Source organism: Chaetodon auriga, chromosome 18, assembly GCF_051107435.1.
Source record: "Chaetodon auriga isolate fChaAug3 chromosome 18, fChaAug3.hap1, whole genome shotgun sequence".
Classification (NCBI taxonomy): Eukaryota; Metazoa; Chordata; class Actinopteri; order Chaetodontiformes; family Chaetodontidae; genus Chaetodon; species Chaetodon auriga.
In genome coordinates this window covers 15,422,441-15,440,920 of record NC_135091.1, presented here as the reverse complement: position 1 = coordinate 15,440,920, position 18,480 = coordinate 15,422,441, and the positions used below count along the sequence as shown (strand labels likewise).

The window sequence follows — 18,480 nt, the reverse complement described above, 5'->3', positions numbered from 1 at the left end:
ACGTTTATCTGGTCTACCAAACAACCTCTACAACATTTATTCATTTCATATCATCAACCCTCAGTAATCATATATCATAAATAAATAACAGTGTTGTAGAGCTAAACACAGCAAATAATGGTATACATTCATTTATATAAATTAGGTAATCTTATTATATATTCATATATCCAAGATGACTGTACAGTACATGTGAAAATGAAACAAAAATGTTTACATTAAAACAATTGAACTATTTATCAGTGTAATATACACTAATGAACAACTTTCCAGCTGGGTCGCTGGAATACGTGGCTTCAGGAATTCACTCCACTCAAAGTCCAGGTCACGGGTTACTCAAGTCTTCCATAGTTCTGGAGCTGATGCTTTGTTTCCTGTGGGACACATCAGTATCAATCATGTCTTAAGTTAATAATAGTAGTTGAAAATTAGTAAGTACATTTACACAAGTGCTGTACATGAGTGTGATTTTGAGGTTCTTGGATTTTACTTGAATATTTCCACTTCATACTTGTACTCCACTACATCTCAGAGGCAAATACTTTTTACTCTGATGCATTGATCTAACAGCTACAGTTATTAGATGACGATTCTACAGACACAACAGATGATCACTATAAATGATGATGATGCATTGCTATAGATGAAAGTATTCAACAATAAATGAACTAGTTAGCTTCAACTTGACCAAATACCATATTTAAGTACCTCTCACATGTTAACATTTCAAGAAGAATAATCCAATAATATAATAATGTATCACTAACAAGAAACATTCTACACAATGAGTTTTTTTTTTACTCTTGACACTGAGTACATTTTGCTCATAATACTTCTGTCCTTGTGCTCAGGTAAAAATTTGAATGCAGGACTTGATGTAATATTTATGTCAAGGTGTAAAAATTCTAGAAATCACTTTTTATATTTTTATTTGATGACATCTCCTTTACAAAGGTTTCAATACGATATCTGAGCAGCCTGATTTTTATTCTCTAGGATGGGTCAAGCTCCAAAAACACTGGATCCTCCAGCTCCCACAATGCAACTCACTGGAATCTGTCATTAGACACTGTGCAACTGTCTTTACAGGCTGAGCAGTGCTCCTCGTGACGAGTGAATCGAACCTAATGTGTTCAGTTGGAGGACTTCCCCTTTAAAGACTCAAAGTTTTTTCCTCAGGTGCACATTTATGATTTCTACTCACCGTAGCTCATCCAGGCAGAGTTTATTTCTGAGCCGTATGTCCTCGCTGATGGGATAGAGCAGTAGGATCATTAACCCTGTAACAATGAAGGCCACTGGGGCAGCACCAATCAGCAGCTTCAGGGTGTACACTACAGGAGCAGGCTGCTTGCAGGCGCCGGTGTCATACCCTGCAAATCTACACACACACAAACATCCCACTTAGACACAGGTTACAGGAAAGCGACATCCAGCCCGACGCTGCGGAACTGCAAATGAGCAAACTCGGCATGATGATGAATCAGAAATCAGGTCTGGGGTTAATGCACTTTTGCAAGGTATTGTGACACCTTAAGTGCAGGTTCTGAGCATCATAGAGCATGTAAATGAGTGGTGCATGTGTCATAGTAATGCAGACTTACTCCAGACAGAGGGTGGACACTCCCAGGGAGATTCCAGCAGCAAACTTGGTGAAAAACACGTAGAACGAGTAGAAGATGGCTTCATGACCTTTAGAGTAGGGATTGGCCAGTCTGAAGTCATCCACCACATCTGGCAGCATCGACCTGAACGGCACACACAAGCAAACACAGTTGAACACAATCTGTTGGTTTTGTTTTGGTTTTTTTGCAGGATTTTGTGAGCGTGCATCCTTTGTCTTTAATGCTTAACATCATTTTACAACATGGCAAAATTTTCAGCTGATGTGTGCCTAAGACCTCCCTCACGCTCTTACTTTAATCATCTTATACAACCACTCAAGATGGTGGGAGCTGATGATGTGAGGTCTACTTATAGCGCTCTGATAAACCAGTGGGGCTAAAATTACAGAGCTAATAACACGATTAGATGATGAGCCGCGGGCGGTACCACTGGCCTCGGACCACATACAGGATAAACAATCGTCCCCTTCCAAAGTAAACATGCCCCCATGGGAGGCCCCTGTAATTTGGGGTTTGAGGGAGGGGACAAGAGATGAGTGAGGACCGGAGCCAGCCATAGAAACAACCGGCAAACAGACATGGAGAAGGAAACTGCTTTGCGTCTGGCGTTGTATTAGCTCTGTGATGGTATACAAGATTTATAGCAGACGCCGCCTCTAATTCATAAAAATGACATCACTTTCACGACCGTTACATGACCCAGCTGACTGGACCGGGCCCTCTCGGCGCCAAGTTACCACTAACAGCATCTTGGCGCACTATCATGGTTGGACTAATGCCACTTTGATATCAAATCAAAGGGAACCAACATGAGCAGCACAGCCCCTGCACACACAGACAGATAGCAGGACTGCAACTATAAAAACAATGTCAGAGGATTAGTGGATTTTTGATATTTGAAGGATATAAATGTATGTTCTTTTAATGCTAATGGGGTGGGGTGGGGGGCTCTCCAAATGTAAATTTGACTGATGGTCAGGAGACGCCCTGGACAGTCCCAAATAGTATCAACACAAACTCTCAGACTCATGTATAAATATCAGCAGGCAACACAGAGTCTCCAGTCTACCTAGTCTGCCTGTTTTTGAACTGTGAGAGGAAACTGGAGCATCAGAGAAGAAGAAGAAGAAGAAGAAGAAGAAGAAGAAGAAACTCTTTATTCATCTGATCTCATAATAGATCTTTGCAGTTTTAAGGATGTGTCGGTGGTCGGTGATTCAGCTCAAATATTTAAACCATTTTTTTTCCCCCGATCTGGTGTTTTGAATGTAAATAAGTATAGAAATCCTGTATGTGATGGAAAAATCAGCCTTGAGGGGAAGAGGGGACTGAGCTGGTGGATTTGGGGACGGGCCCATAGAGAATGCTTACGCCTCTGCTCTGAAGTCTTACCATGGCAGCAGGAGCGAGGCAGCCACGCTGAGTCCAGAGGAGACAGCCACGACGTAGGCCACCACAACATTGGGGATGAAGACCAGCATCAAGGTGAAGGGCATGATCCACTAGATAGAGGGAACGAGTCATAAAAGTCTTAAAACTCATGTACTCATGTAAAAAAAAAAAAAAAATTCACTTGTTTTGGTGTTTGAGACAAGGGTGCTGCATTCCCAACTTTGTCCACAAGATGGCCCAAACATCAAAATGTAATGCTCCACGTTTAAAGCTGCTCCTAACCCTAACCCTAACCAAAATAAAAACAGTACACTCACTGTGATGCCGCAAAAAGCCGCCGTCTTCTTCCCAAACCTCTGCAGAAACCATTGCCACAACGGGATGCTTATCACTGCAGAAACCTGGGTAAACATGCAAGCAGAGAACACATGAGGCATACTGCGTGTGAAGAGACTTGTTCTGAATAGGACACTACTGAAGTAAGTCTGAAGGGAAAGTGCCCTCTTAAAAAGTGATGATGCATGTAGTGTTTTTCTAGAGACAGGTCATATGTTACATCTCTGGTAACTTGTGAGGTGAAGCCGTGATAAAAGCTGCACTCACCAGGATGGTCAGCACAATGTTCTGGAAGTGGTCCCTCAGGTCGGCGGCGTAAGTGCAGAAGAGGACAAAGTTGCTCTGTACCAGCTGCAGAAATCAGAGATCAAGCATTCAGATGGTCAGCCTTGTCTTGTCTACTCAGCACTGTCGCTCAGCACTCTGCTTGCCGCGCTGAGTGCCAAGCGAAGTGACTGGAGAAGCTGCTGACGGTGTTTCGCAGTGATTTATTCCCACTCCGGCCTCACATGGATGACAACTGACACCTCCTCTGAGATGAGAGGGTGAAAAAATACAGAAATAGATCCGATGCAGAAGTTGGAAAGTCTGCAATAATTTAATCAGCCTAAGCCCGAGGTGCCAAAGCTGAAGCATCGGCCTACATGTGACAGACCAACAGTGAGACGACGCTGCGCCGGTATCACTCAATAGTCCTGAGATTTACAACATGCTTTAAACCATGAGCTTTCAGTAAGTGCTCTTCTGCACTGATCAAATCAACATTGAGCGCCAGCGATTCTTCCACACTGTCAGGATCCAGGACCGGATCCATTTACTGGAACGCTGAGTGTCATGTCTGAGAAGTGCTTCATAAATAAATTTGCATTTACCTGAATGGCGACAGTGATGAAGAGGAATGCGGCGGTTAGAGTGAGGTACGGCCCGTGTCTCATCACCAGGATGAAGCCCTTATAGAATGGGATCTGCTTCTCTGTCCTTGGGGCATACGGATCTGAAACGGTTACATGTGGAATAAGAATATGAGCGTGCAGCGGATCGAATAACATGCAGTGAGAGAAAGGCGATGGATTAGCTCACTGGGGATCCTGCAACTGCCCCTGCATTGCAGTGGAGGTGCACCTAGGTCTGCACAGAGGTCTTAGCCAGCTTAGACAGAAACCTCTGAAGGTTGAATTAAATTCAGTTGCAGTCAGTATTGTACTTAATAATTGTAATAAATTTGGGCGACTCTCAAGAGACAGGTTAAAAAAAAAAAAAAAAAGAGCAGTCAATTTGACACCACCAGTTTGTAATGCAGGCTTTTTGTTAAAAATTCTAAGGGTCAAGCCCAATCTGAAACAACCCAGATGACATCATCAGGGTTATTTTTTCAAACTCTGGAAAGCTGGAACCACTGAAATCACTGCGTGACAAGCAAAGTGAACTTTATGCATTAAATTGGCGTTCGTGCCCCCTTGAAATATTAATTAATTGTCGATTAATTTTTTGTCGGCGGCACTATGGCCCTCAAACCTCAGGAGAAAAGTCTCACCATCTCTCTCTTTGACTCCCAGGAACATCACCACGGTGCAGATGAGAAACACTCCTCCTATAACACCAGCAGCTATCATGTACACCTCCTTCTGCAGAGAGAAAGAACAAACACATTGCCTCCATCAATCCATCTCTTCTTACACCACCAGCACAATCCAGTCTATTCTGAGCCTTTCCTCAATCTTTAATTCATAATGTTCCCTAAAAAATTGAAATGCTTCATTTCAACATGCTGCACGTCCATTTTGGAAACAAATGATCACAGAAGGTGTTTTTTTTTGTTTGTTTTTACTCATTTATGTTGTTTGCTTTTCAATCATTCCCATTACAGCACTCCTCAGTGCATGATCTGTCGCCTGCGATGTTTTCTGTTGTTTTTCACATCACTTTAAACTGGAAACTCTGCCTTGCACATTTCACTGTACAAATACAAGCATAAATAGGGAGAAACCTCAAGCAGATAGACCTCCTAAAATACAGTCTTGACCGTTTAATGTCGCACCCCGACAGGAACTGCTCTGCCTTAAACAACCTCTGTTTGTTTGCTATTTTTCCATGTGGCTCAGCCCAGCGCACCATTATTATTTATGCACATCAAAACACTCCCTGTTTCCGAGGGCAGACCTGGTTTGCCCAGACGGTGTGCCACCGCCACCAGCGACCGCAGAGGAATTCAGCGGGTGGCTGCAGAGGGTTTGGCGTGGTGAGTGGGTAGCCCCGATAGGGTTCAACCAAAATCCATTGGAAAAGAACCATTTGAAGCCCAAATAGCTGCGGTGCAACCAAAATCCAGCGTAGGACAGTTTGGACTCTGGCTTGTTTCATCTTCACAAAAAGCCCCATGATGGATTCACAGCAGCAGCCGTGTTTATTCACAGCTCTGCAAACTGAAATGTGGATATGAATGCATCCTATCACATTCCCTTTCCTCTAACTTGAAGTTCAGCTGCAGCCACCTTGAAGTAAAAGACTAATATTTCCAACATATTGAATCTGGGGTGCCTTCAAATGCTCTGGGTGAGATATAAATAGGCCTAATGACTTACAGACTGTGGAGACCCCTCGATGTGGGGGCCACAGTTTGGAGCCTGATGTGAGGGAGGAACCCCCTTTGTGGTCACGAGAGGGGAGCTGGCTGAGGATGTCGGGTTCAGATATCAAACAGTGGCGTCTCCTTTCAATTCTGAGGGCTGCGTGGGTTAAAACACGAGGCCATTTTGGATGTCAGAACATGTAGACAGTCCGCAAATATGGACTCAATTTCGAACAATCCTCCTTTTCATTCAGCTCTGCTTTTTTTGACCTCTGATATTTAGCAAAAGTAAACCGCCTTGAGCACACATTGCAGCTCCAAGTTAAGTGAGAACACTGATGACAGCCCAAGTTATTTTCAAACCAACTCTGTGGCCTACTTCGAGCACACCTGGGCTACTGGCCTGGCACGGTGACACTTACAGAGTGTGACAGGTAGTCCTGGGAGCGCACCAGGCTCTTCACGATCTCCGCCCCGCTGCTGTTGCCAAGGTAACCGGCAGACATGTTGTGAGTCGGACAGTGCTTCAGAGTGTGAGCGCTGGCCACAATCTGGCCCTGGATGGCGGCGCCCACAAGCGTCCCCAGCACCTCCATCGTCATACCTGCCAGCATACAAGTGAAGATCCAGCTATCAGTTCCAGTACTAATTCACAATTCTTCATCTGAAATGCTGCTGCTGATGATGAATTCAGCTTTGCAGGCTTTAATAACTGCGTTTTGCCTGTTAAAAGACTTACGGTAGGCAGTGGCTGAGTCTCTCTCCTTCTGCTCTGTGCTCAGGAACATGGTGAGAGCAGAATAAGGCACGTGGAAGCACTGCAACGGAGCGGAAAGACACAGTCACGGTTTGAGTGAAAAATAAATACACACACACAAGTCTGACACAACAGCAGCCTCGCAGTCACACAGTCACTCATAAGGTTGGAGAAAGACAATCATTTTTAGCCACGCCAGCAACATGGTCCTAGCTGGCCAAAATGTAGCAGCTATTCAATGGATTGCCTTGAAATGTTGTACAGACATGCATGGTTCCCCACATGATGCACCTTTAATGGCTTTGGTGATCACCTGAGGTGGACACTTGTGGTTTGAATTGATACATCTCAACAACTTCTGAATGGATAGCCGTGATATTTGGCACACATATTCGTGTTCCCTTCAAGGTTAATTCTAATGACTTTAATGATCCTTTAGCTTTTCATCTAATGCCACCATCAGGCTGAAATTTGTCCAATACTAAATGCTCAATGCTGGATGTTCCCATCAGCTGCAGCTGTACTTTCTGTTTATGGCTGTAAGAAAATGTTAGCATGCTATCATGCTAAACAAAGATGGTCAACATGTCATGTTAGCATGCTGTCGTGAAAGCACCATTGTGCTTAAATACAGGCTCAGAGAGCCGCGAGCATTTCTTTACACTCATGTAAGCATATAACATTTAATTGACTCACAATCGAACGGGAACACCCAAGATATCTTTAGACGTCTTTTATCTGCATGTTCCGGCGAAAATGCAACATATATATCAAAAGCAATCTCTGCAGTTTCCATGTTGGCCAACCTCAACTCTGTTTTCTCCTTCCTCACCACCTCTCCCAGAGAATAGGCAAGCAAACCATGGGCTGCTTCACTTTGTAATTTACACAAGGGCCCAGTCAGCACTGCGGCCAAACGAGCATTCATGGCCATGACAAAAATAAACGCGGCCGTGAAAGCATTTTTTTCAGCCATTGGTTCTATACAGCATGTCATTTATGGGGCCTTTACTGGATGCAAACATTTATAGGTCTGAACCTGCTTAACTGTATGCTTCAGATGGACGTGAGCACTGAGAAATCTCATAGAAACCCCTTATTAGTTGATTACAGAAACAGATGACGTACTGCATCCCAACCTCTGTTTACAGACTGTGACCCTCTGAAAGATAACAGCTGGCCGTTCCCACCTAACTTCACACAAACACACATCCAGAGACAATGAAGGAAGGCTAAAAGTGGTAACCAGCATTTACCCAGCAAGAGGTTCCTGGCAGGACTGACCGTATACTTATCAAGTAGTTAGAATGACATGCCATTACAGCTCGCCGCAGTGTGGCCGCAGTGGTCTACACGCTCTGTAGCACATGTTATATGGGTTACCCCAGAGCAGAGCAGAGCAGAGAGGGAGAGAGATGAATGGTCTGGACCATAATAACAAAAGGCAACCTAAATAACTTCACTTCCCCTTTGAGGTGAGGTATCTAAGAGCTCTGGGCTCTAATCTGCTGCACGTCTCACAAATCAAAGAGTAAATCCCACTCTGAGCTGTCGGAGCCTGGCGTGAGATGACTGTAATCATATCCACTTGAAACTGTGTTATTTACAATGTTTGCTACATTTTATCTATATGTTATGTAACGCCTCGTCCGTAGACTACGAGCTGCATCAACCAGAGCTTTTATCTCCTGTTTCCCATTTGACGTCTCTCTTGCGCTGCATGTGAGTCGAGTTATCTGAGGCGTGCGCATGCCATTTCAGATTTCTTAAACATCAAATGCACCCCCGAAAGAGCACACATACTTACAGTGATGAGGGTTTGGTAGAGGCAGTAGAAGCCTAGGTACCAGATGAACCTCCCGCTGATGAAAGGAGGAACAAACCAGAGGTAGAAGTAGGAGACCACCAGGAAGGGAGTGCAGCCCACCATCCTGAAGAACAGACATATGTCAGGTGAGACAGGGAACAAAACGTTTTATTTCATTTTCAGGAAAGTAATGAATTATCCTATTTACATCTTAGAATTTCGGACAATCAAAGCTATCTCCAAACAGCCGTCATAAGCTGTTAGAGGAGGCATGACAGTGGTTGTGTTATGTAACTTAATAGCAGTGCAGTGTTAAAATCAGGCCATATTTCTGGCAGATTACTGTGAGGCTCAGATGACTGCTAAATGATTATGCCTGTGTAAGCATGATAGGAATCTGTCCTGGGAGGGAAGCAGGGAAATACCACAATATTTCAAAGCCACATAGCATTTAAAGATCTGCACACGCTCACACACAAATACATGAATATGCAATAAACACTCAAGCAAGTGCAGCATGAAGGAATTCTGCTGTGTTGTGCTTTTCTCAGAACTTTACAGTATGTGGGCCATGTATAATTCAAAAGTAAACAACTGGCATGTGTGATTATGGTTAAAGTGAACAGCTGTGTGTTTCAAAATGAAGCCAAAAAAGGGCAGATTATGGATGATTAAGACTGACTCGTCTGCAAACGTCAATATATCCTCCGCCCTCTTCTTCTTTTCCTTTAAAGAGCAAATGGAGTTGGCTTGTCATGCGGTCTAGAGCCTGGAGCAGCTATAATACCAGCAGATCTCCAGGTAGAAAAACGCGCTGAGGGGATTTTGGTGACTGTGACAAAACCTGCAGAGGTTCTGACCTCTGGCCTGCTCTACACCAGGAATTATAAAGAGAGAAAGTGGGAGAAAGAGGTAGAGAGAGCACGGGAATGGTCATTTCTAGCATCGTCCAGCCCGCCCACCTCACTCTCCTCCTGATTGTTTGCTTAAACAAAGGCGGCTGACAACGCTGGTGCTGCAGTATTGACCGCTTGGTCATGGGAGCGATGAAAGGGCCCCGGGGTCGGTGAATGGGACAGTTAGAATGTTCCTGCAAGATGACTGTGCTCAGGGAGAGGCAACACAGGCACATGCGCAAACACACACGCATATTTTCTCACACATCAGGCATGCATGAATACACGTTCACACCTGTCCCAGTAATTTGCACAGTCTTAATTAAAGCAGAGCAGGTTGGTAGTAGGCTGACACGTGCAGTCTTCTCCTCTCTGACTTGTTCGGGACACTTGCAGCATGTTAATTAGATGATGTGCAGAGGAACAGAGGGGATTTAGAAGTGGTCCGGTGGGTGAGAGCATGCATTCTTGGTTAATTTTGGGTTCAGTGGTGTTTATATGTGACAGTAGTGGATAGTAAGTTAGTGCTTTTACTCAAGTGCTGTGCTTAGGTGCAATTTTGATATTTGAGTATTTTCTTTCTTTTACTTTGCACTGGCACTCCACCACCTTTCAGAGGGAAATACTGTATTTAATCCTCTACATATTTCACAGCTGCTCCGTACGATGATCGCTTGAAACACGATCTGATGTTAAAGATAAAAGCAGTGGCTCCCAACCTTTTTGGCTTGTGACCCCTTGCAAAAAAAAAAAGCCTTGTGGGGGCCCCTCGTCACAGGTCTCAAATGTCTATGGGTGGTTAAACATTACACCAAAGTGATTTCTCCTCTGAGCTTTTCAGATGGTTTCAGTTAGCTCACTGCTCATAGAGGAAAATTATCCAATATTTTACAAAAAAGCAAAGATTAGAGAACTCTGACCCTAACCCCCCAAAATGAATACAAACCTGATTAGCACAACTGTTCTTCTTTCTTACACTATTAATGATCCCCTGATCCCTCGCATTTATCTTGTGATCATTTGAGGGGGCTAGACCCTTAGGTTGGGAACCACTGGACCAGACTACCTAACTGTATATGAAGTAGTTAAAGAAAGCCACATCTGGACCAGCTGCAAGAGGAAAATGCCACTTTCTGATGATTTATCAGTCAAAGGTGCCAAGTTGTTTTTTTTACTTTCGGTAAATTGCAGCATTTTACGTGTAACGGAGTATTTTAACGTTGTTGGATTGCTACTTCTTCCACCACTGACATACCCTCACCATGTCTTTTTCTATCTTCTATGAGGGAAAATGCTCTACTTGCCACTGGGATTGTCCATCAGTACAATCACAAAATAATAAACAGGGCAGCACCCGAGCGGGCATTTTGGACCAAATGACCCCATCCTAAAGAACTCAGGACAAAGATAGACATCACTCCATGTCTGGCTGTGGATGTGACAGCCAGAGGGGGAAAAACACTTCCTGCTGGATGGGCAGAGGGGACTTTCCAAACAGGGTGAAAACTGAGGGAGTGTCTTGCGATCTCATCACAAATACGCATGAACACACTTTAAAATGCCCACATTTACCACACAAAGTATTCACGTGGACACACACACGAGCAAAAGCACACATACACACACACACACACACACACACACACACCTACAGCTTCCCGGGAGTAATCAAAGCTGATTTAACAGCCATCAGCATCTGTCTGGTATTGAGCGCGGCTGGCTGGCCACAGTGGACTTGGTCCCCCTCCAGCACTGTCAGCCTGTGTGTAATCTATGGTTTATAATGCAGTAGGCATTAGAAACTGGATGTGTAATTACAGCAAGTGTCACGCTCGAATGTTCAAAAGACTGCATAAACACGCACATCCCCTGATAAAATCATTTTTGAAAATGGCGATTTACAGAGATGGTGGTATTATCTTTATATAATCTAGAATTATAGAGCCATGAAGTCAGATTTAAAGGCCATGATATGGTGAGCAATATCTTGCAGACAAAGAAAGCTGGATGATGCCCAAATGTGAAATGATGTGTTACATAAATGTAATAAAATGTCACCAGGCAGCACGGTGACATATAATTTAGAAAAGAATGCGGATGAACTTCCTTGTCTACGGCATCAGAAGAAAAAAGCAGCGACGCCCTTGAAGCACACAGTATGTAGAACTCATCAGAGGGAGCGACGGGAGTTGTATAATTAATGCGCAATGTCTGTTTATTCAGCTCAGTCATCAGGTGAGATGTCTGAGAAGTATCTCAAAACCACCCGAAACTGGAGCACACGGCTTGTTGTTGTTGTTGTTGTTGTTGTTGTTGTTTAGATTTAGCACAAACATTAGCATGATGTCGCCGCCATAATTATGCCTGAGAGAGCAGGAGCGAGTTTCAGAATCTGTCAACAAATTACAGTCTTTAACGCAAGTGTGTCTGTATGTCAACAGTCGCACTTTGCTGTGTGTTAAAGGAGGATTATTTCACCCAAGTTCGCAAGCTTAGATAAACAAACATACATCTCATTTTCATTGGGTCTTTGGATAATGTGAGAGTAGAGCTGAGCAACATGCCAAAAAGGGAAAGTGAGGCTAGATATTGTTCAGTATGCTGATTAAATCTCATTCTTTTCTGGTCTTAAAGGCTGCATCACAATCAAACAATATAATTATCTGAATTAATCTCACTTGTTCACTGAATCTGGTTATTAGTTCATAATTTCTCATCATTTTCTTTTGAGTCAAGGCAATTATAGTCCTTCCCTGGATTACTGTCTTATTGCTATTTGTCGGCAATCAGATGTTTTTTTTTTCACTGCTGCTGCAGAAATGTGGGAATAACAGAAATGAAAAGAAATAAATAACACTGATGGAGAGCAGGGAGCTCACCAGGGCATGAGTCTGCCAATCTTGGTCCATCTGCTCTTTGTAATGAAGAAACCCACAACAGGGTCAGTCACTGCACCCCAGGCTTTACCAACGAACAGCACCATGGAGGCCTGGAAGGCGTTGATCTGCAGAGCGGAGCAGGGACAGACTGGCATTAAAAACCCATTCAGGCACAAAACTCTTATTTATACATGGGAGTTACACACACTTTCTCAAACACGTTACCTGAGCGATATCAAGCAGGTAGATTTGCAGGAAGAAGGCTGTGGCACTGGCAGCCACCTCTTTGGGCGCGCCGCCAATGGCGAAACACAGCTTACTGCATAACGACAACTTGTGGCTCAACTCAGTCTGTGAAGACAAAGGTGACAATGGAGGATGGGAATAAAAGTTAATAAGATAATGCCGCTATTGTGGGTCAGGCTGCTAATGAGCAAATGAACTTTTCTCCGCTGCAAACATTCTGATGAAGCCTCTCGTTCCAAATGGCAATGGAAATAAAAGCTTTGCTGACACAAAACACACAATATGACTGCTGAAGTTGAAAGTAACTTTGAGGTAACTGCTGCCAAAATGGTTCTGCACTCACGGGCATAAAGTGCATGCATGCATTTATTGCTTATGTTTTCATCACACTCATTTCCAGGACAGGACGTCAGGAGTTACATCAAGAATGTGTCATTTTGTTTGCTGGTAAGCTACACTATTACACCATTAACAACAAATGACCAATAGACTCAGTGGAAGTGCATACAGTATTTTAAACTTTCTTTTTTCATTTTAGCATTAAAAGTGCAGCTATTTATTTTCACAAATGCCTACCTAAACTTTAGACTACTTCCCAGACACGCCACAGTGAAGTAAGGTGTGTCGCTCTCACATAAATTAGGCCATGAGGACAGATTTATGACTAACAAATAGTGAATCCTGTAGTCATCCACCGTCTGAATCCTTTGGAATTCTATTTCAGGTTCTTCTAAAATAACATGCCTTCCTCTTCTTAATGTCGCAACGATTCAATGATTCAGAGGAATGTACAGAAAAATGCAGTAGTTGCTGAAGCACTCCCACATCACACTGCATTAGCTGTGATGTATGCGGAAGATGTGTACACGCTGATATATCTGTTTTCTCATGAGCTCCACTCCCTTACAAACACACAGATTGTCCCCCAGCTACAACCTCCAATCATCAGTCTTCCTGTATTTTCATCTCTTTAAATGTCAGGTAGGAGGCAAGAGAGATGCTCATGGTTCAATTATGTGTAAGTGTGCATGTGTGCAAAATAAGAGGATCAGAAGGAGACCCCCTGCCGACTGTTTGCATTGTGGTCTATCTGTGCAGACGCTGAGCCTGGAGAACCCAGAGTCATCCGTGCTCTGCTAAAACCATGAGGCACGTGACTCTGCCTGTGTGTGTGAGTGTGTGTGTTTGTTGTGTGTGTGTGTGTGCGCACAGCAAAAAGGGCAAACTTTCATCTTCACACATGAATAAGACGAGACACCACAGTCTAGGGAGCCCGATATTTACGACTGTCTCCGAGGCTGTGCACACATCTCAACCTTTGCCTGTACCTCCCTTCTGTGTAACCTTTGGTGTCAGACACACACACACACACACACACACACACACACACACACACACACACACACACACAGTGTCACTCCACATCCAGTGGCCCAGGCATGGCCTACAGCTACTCCCCTCAGAGCTTTATGAAAGAAGGAAATCACCAAAGAAACCACAGCCGCGGCCGACACACTGTTATTATCCGACTCACGTTTTCTCTTCCTCCGTTTTTCGCCCCATCAAAACATGGAGGGCTTCGAGAACGACAATTACCAAGAGGGAGGGGTGTAATTATTCAATTGCAAGACAAGCGGGTCAGAGGTAAGTAAAGGCTGCGCGGCGGTTCCAACTTCAAAACTCTCTCTTCTTCCACTCTCACTGCAATTACCCCTAATTGGAGAGAAAAATTAAAGTCTTTGGTGTCTGGAGAATGCTGCTGAACTGATGATGTGCAAAAATACTCTGCGCTCCCAGCACTGCTCTCTCTCTCTCTCTCTCTCTCTCTTTTTCTTCCCCTCCAAAGTCCTACACTCAAACTTTCATTACTGAGTTGTTATCATCAAAGAAGATAAACAGGATATCCCCTCTACTGTTGTCTGGATTCACAAACAATACCACATACACACAACTCAACACACACACATACAGCTCATGTACAGAAACGCAGGCTCAGAGTAAAGGGAGCATCTGCAAAGTTCAGACTGTCAACAAATAAGGGACAAGGACAGATAAGACTAATCTCTGAAGTTAATGAATCCTTAACCGTGAGAGGGGAAACAATTTAAAATGCATGAACTGTGCCGCAAGTAATTTAAATCAGTACTGAAGATAATTCTAGTGCAAAGAGAGGGAGGATATAAACTCTTGAGCCAGCTAAGATATACTCTTCAAATAAAATGTACATTGAATGTTGGCGTACTGAAAATTAAACTTGTACAATTTGATCCATGAAGCAGTTTAAATGTTTTTCGCTGAGGGATTTTCTGACAGTTCTGAGTATCAGGGTCACATATTTGTAACAGTTGAAACAGCAGCTTTGTGCCGTCAATGCAGATTATGGATTATGAGTATGAAAAGAAAAGAAAAGTGGATTATGTCAGCGATGGCAGAGATGGAGTAACATCAGAGTTACGCATCTGAACCTTTGTGATGGACCTGGAGGCTCTTCATGTGGACTTTACTGTGGTAGTTTCCTGAGTATGGATCCATCATGTACGTTCATTCATAAAGGGAGAAACCTCTTTCATCTATTATGTCCCACTTGGGCATCCTTATTTGACATTTCTCAAACCTACAATTTAATTGCAGAGATTTAGTGGACTCAACTAATTTTAGTATTAATGTAAAATATTATAAATATAGATAATATAATATATAAATGTAAGGATATGCTTTAATACTGTCATACACATCTTACGTCATGGTTGTTTCCTTTGATATCAATGAAAACAGTGCTAACCTCAGTGAAAGTGAGTGTTCACGTCAGTCCTTACTTTATACCCGCTCTGGTCCTAAAGTGGCACCAACATGAGCAGCTACAGCTTTGAGGTCTTTGTGGCAAATAAAGCCGGACTCATAACACTGAGGAAAAAGCCAAGTTTCCATACAAATTTCATATAAAATTTAAAGCAATTTCCTAAAAATCTGCATTAGTTTTCATAGATACAACAACTTTTCCTCTTGTAATGTTTTTTGGGAAAAGTTTGACTTTTTTATTACATTCCCACTCAAAATCTGTTCTGGTATCTAAACAGTTACAGACTGAACCTTGAAGGTTTATTAAACTTTTATTAACTCAGTTGGTTTTACATTACAGTAGCTCACTGAATAAACAAATTGTTCTTGTTTATTTCATTTAACTCCCATTTTTAAGGCAGCAGAGGAACTTATGTTTCAGTTTTCACATCAGAAAAATTTCCAGGGAAACCTGCGGTTATTTATATGCTGTAAAGGTGTCAAATATGTCTCCAGTGAGTCAAAATAAATAAATAAAAAAACACTGTACATTAGACAGAGGTTTGGCACAGATGAGGCAGTTGCTGAACTGGTTAGATTGGTGATGTAATGCAGTTTCAGGGCACCCTGAGCCAGTGTAGCAAAACAGAAAATGAGTGACTAACCTCCATGGTATTGCATTATGACAGTAACCGAAACACTGTCTGTATAATATGGTATCTACCATAATAAAGGGGCAATACACCATGTAAACTCTTTTTTTTGCCTGTCTTTCATTTCCTTGCTTTTACAGTGGCAGCATCAGCCCGAAAACACAGCTTCTCGCACTTCCATTGACACACAAATACAAACACACTCTGGCAAGAGGCTTGCTTACTACACTTCTGATCTTCTAGTACTCAAATGGCCATTGCCAATGTAGCTCTCATAAAGCTAAATAAGATAAGATAAAACAGAAAAAAGGGACTTGAAAGTAAACTTGGTCTTCTGGTGTTTGCAAAACCTGAGCAAGCCAGCCCTTTCTACTGTCCATCCACTGTCTTGTTTCCTATTATGGCTGTGATTACAACAGTCTTCATCACCACTGATATTGTCGGCATCAAACAAAAGAAAGCAATCATCCAGCAGTTCATCCCGTCAATGGGAACAACCTTCCTCAAATGAAAACAATCAACTTCCAGGCACTGAATCTTCCATCTGGGGGATTACAGTTCACAGGAAGACAATGCAGCTGATTAATCACAAACAGATACACAAACTAAAGAGATGACACTTTCCATCTTTTTCCCCCTCTCTATCCAATCATGTGAAATCACTCACAACCAAGCTGAGCCACAAACCCTCCAGATGAGTTTGAGAATTTCACTCACATTTACTGCCTGGCTATAAGGGTCCAAACAAGGGGACCACAGTGTGATGTGATTTCAAATACTGGCATTACAGCTGGTAACAACTTGAAGAACAACACAAATGAAGTACCAAAAATAGGTGATCTTACCTGCTGAGGAGTTTTGGGGAAGAGTGGTTCAGTAGGCTTGATGAGCTTCCCTGCAGAGCCCTGCGCTCCCCTCTCTCCCTTGGTCATGGCTGAGAGGCTGTGTGTGAGCCGACAGGCGTACTTCTGCGACTGTGTGTGTGAGGGAGTGTTGAAGTGAGTGTGACTGTGACTCCTCGTGTGAGCCAGAGTACGAGGAGCCTGCCACTGGGTGGTGTGTGTCAGAGGGTGAAACTGGATGTGGCTCTGACTCCGGGTGTGCGTGTGGTGCACGTGAGTGACGACTCCAGAGGTTGGGAGCTCCTCCTGCTCCTCTGTGACAACTCTGCCGCCTTCTGCCGCCATTCACATGCTGTTGTGCTCTGGAATGAGGCCAGGAGGGAAGGGCAAAGTCAGACAGGCGGTGCCACACACATATGCAAAACACACACACGCTCACACTCAATGACAAGCATGTAATGCAACACAGGCACAAGAATGCAGACACAAAAACACATATATGAGCACAGACAAAGACTTGGTCTTTGGATACATGCAGAAAAGCACACAAAAATGGGACAATGCACAAGAGCGCATGAATACAGATGCAACAAGAAATCACACACACATACACACACACACAGACAAAATCACAAACACACCTGCTCACACTCACACACACCTTAAGAAACCTTTTCTAATATATAACCTACTGAAAGTCAAATGTCATTCAGGGTGCTCTCATCTGCTGTGACAGCTTGCACAGCTGGCTGTGGTTGAGAAACACGGGCGCAAAATGCGACGCTGTCCCGTGCAGGAGTGTGCTGCCTGCACTCATCTTACTATTACTGTAAGTGCATCCATAAACAAGCCCTCTGCACACTTGACAGAAACCTTGAAGCATATTTTATTTTAATGGGAGAAACACAACAGCATCTTACCCCGTGTTGGTGGAAAAGCAGCCGGTGCTGTCAGCGGTCAGTCGCTCAGTTATTTTGTTAGTTTGGTCGGTGCGGTGGTCGGCCAGTCAGTCAGACGGGCTGGATGAGAAGGGGACTGCGGAGGATGGAGATGGTCTGCGCGTCTCCACTCTCTGTGCTGTCAGTCTGCAGTGACGGGGCTGCGCCCTGCAGCGGCCGTGGCGCTGTATGACACACACGGCTGCTGTGTGTGTAGGCTATGCATGTGTGCGCATCTGTGAGGGGATTATGGCAGGCGATGGTCTGACACCAGCAATGTGTGTTTTGGATGGAAAGGCACAGCGATGACACCACTGTAAAGGATGAATTGTGTTTTCCTGGGACAGTGAGAAATGGAGCTAATCTCATGTGATAAACAATTCTGCAATATTGTCATCATCACCTACACTTGATATAAAATAAGGTTTTAATCAGTGCCGGTTCTTTTCTTGGCACAGCTGTTGTTGTTTTGATGACACATTCGGCGGGATATGAAAATCATCCACGCTTGGTGACCAAAAGTGATCTGTCTCATAAAAACCTGTTATTCTTGTGACTGGCCGTGCGTGTCATTTCTCAGCAGGTGGTGCGGCACAAGTGGAATGTCTAAAATGTATCTTGGTTTTATTGTACTGAGTGAGAATTACCTGTGTGATTCTTTAGAACCAGGGAGCCGGAAAGGTGTGTGTGTGTGTGTGTGTGTGTGTGTGGGGAAAAACCTCAACAAGGACGCGCTCACATATTTCCCAGACTGCATCATCA

The 18,480-nt window shown here is 43.6% G+C and overlaps 1 protein-coding gene across 1 annotated transcript; it reads right to left on the bottom strand.

The window, feature by feature from the left end:
• Positions 1 to 6: 6 nt before the first annotated feature.
• Positions 7 to 18,031, bottom strand: mfsd2b (MFSD2 lysolipid transporter B, sphingolipid). Its single transcript, XM_076755926.1, has 15 exons — positions 17,701 to 18,031; positions 16,784 to 17,142; positions 12,487 to 12,612; positions 12,262 to 12,386; positions 8,487 to 8,610; positions 6,662 to 6,740; positions 6,345 to 6,526; positions 4,888 to 4,978; positions 4,226 to 4,347; positions 3,621 to 3,704; positions 3,335 to 3,418; positions 3,018 to 3,127; positions 1,605 to 1,748; positions 1,205 to 1,381; positions 7 to 374 (listed from the first exon to the last, which is right to left on the bottom strand). The coding sequence occupies exons 2-15, from the start codon at positions 17,123 to 17,125 to the stop codon at positions 326 to 328; spliced, it is 1,839 nt and encodes a 612-aa protein (XP_076612041.1). The 5' UTR covers positions 17,126 to 17,142; positions 17,701 to 18,031; the 3' UTR covers positions 7 to 325.
• Positions 18,032 to 18,480: the final 449 nt, after the last annotated feature.

What these genes read in the sequence shown, in the direction of transcription:
- mfsd2b (XM_076755926.1), bottom strand. Translation starts at nt 17,125, where the DNA reads ATGGCGGCAGAAGGCGGCAGAGTTGTCACAGAGGAGCAGGAGGAGCTC. An exon ending in AGACTCAGCCACTGCCTACC is followed by an intron (nt 6,527 to 6,661) that starts GTAAGTCTTTTA and finishes GTATGCTGGCAG; the next exon opens with GTATGACGATGGAGGTGCTG. An exon ending in ACATTGTGCTGACCATCCTG is followed by an intron (nt 3,419 to 3,620) that starts GTGAGTGCAGCT and finishes ATGTTTACCCAG; the next exon opens with GTTTCTGCAGTGATAAGCAT.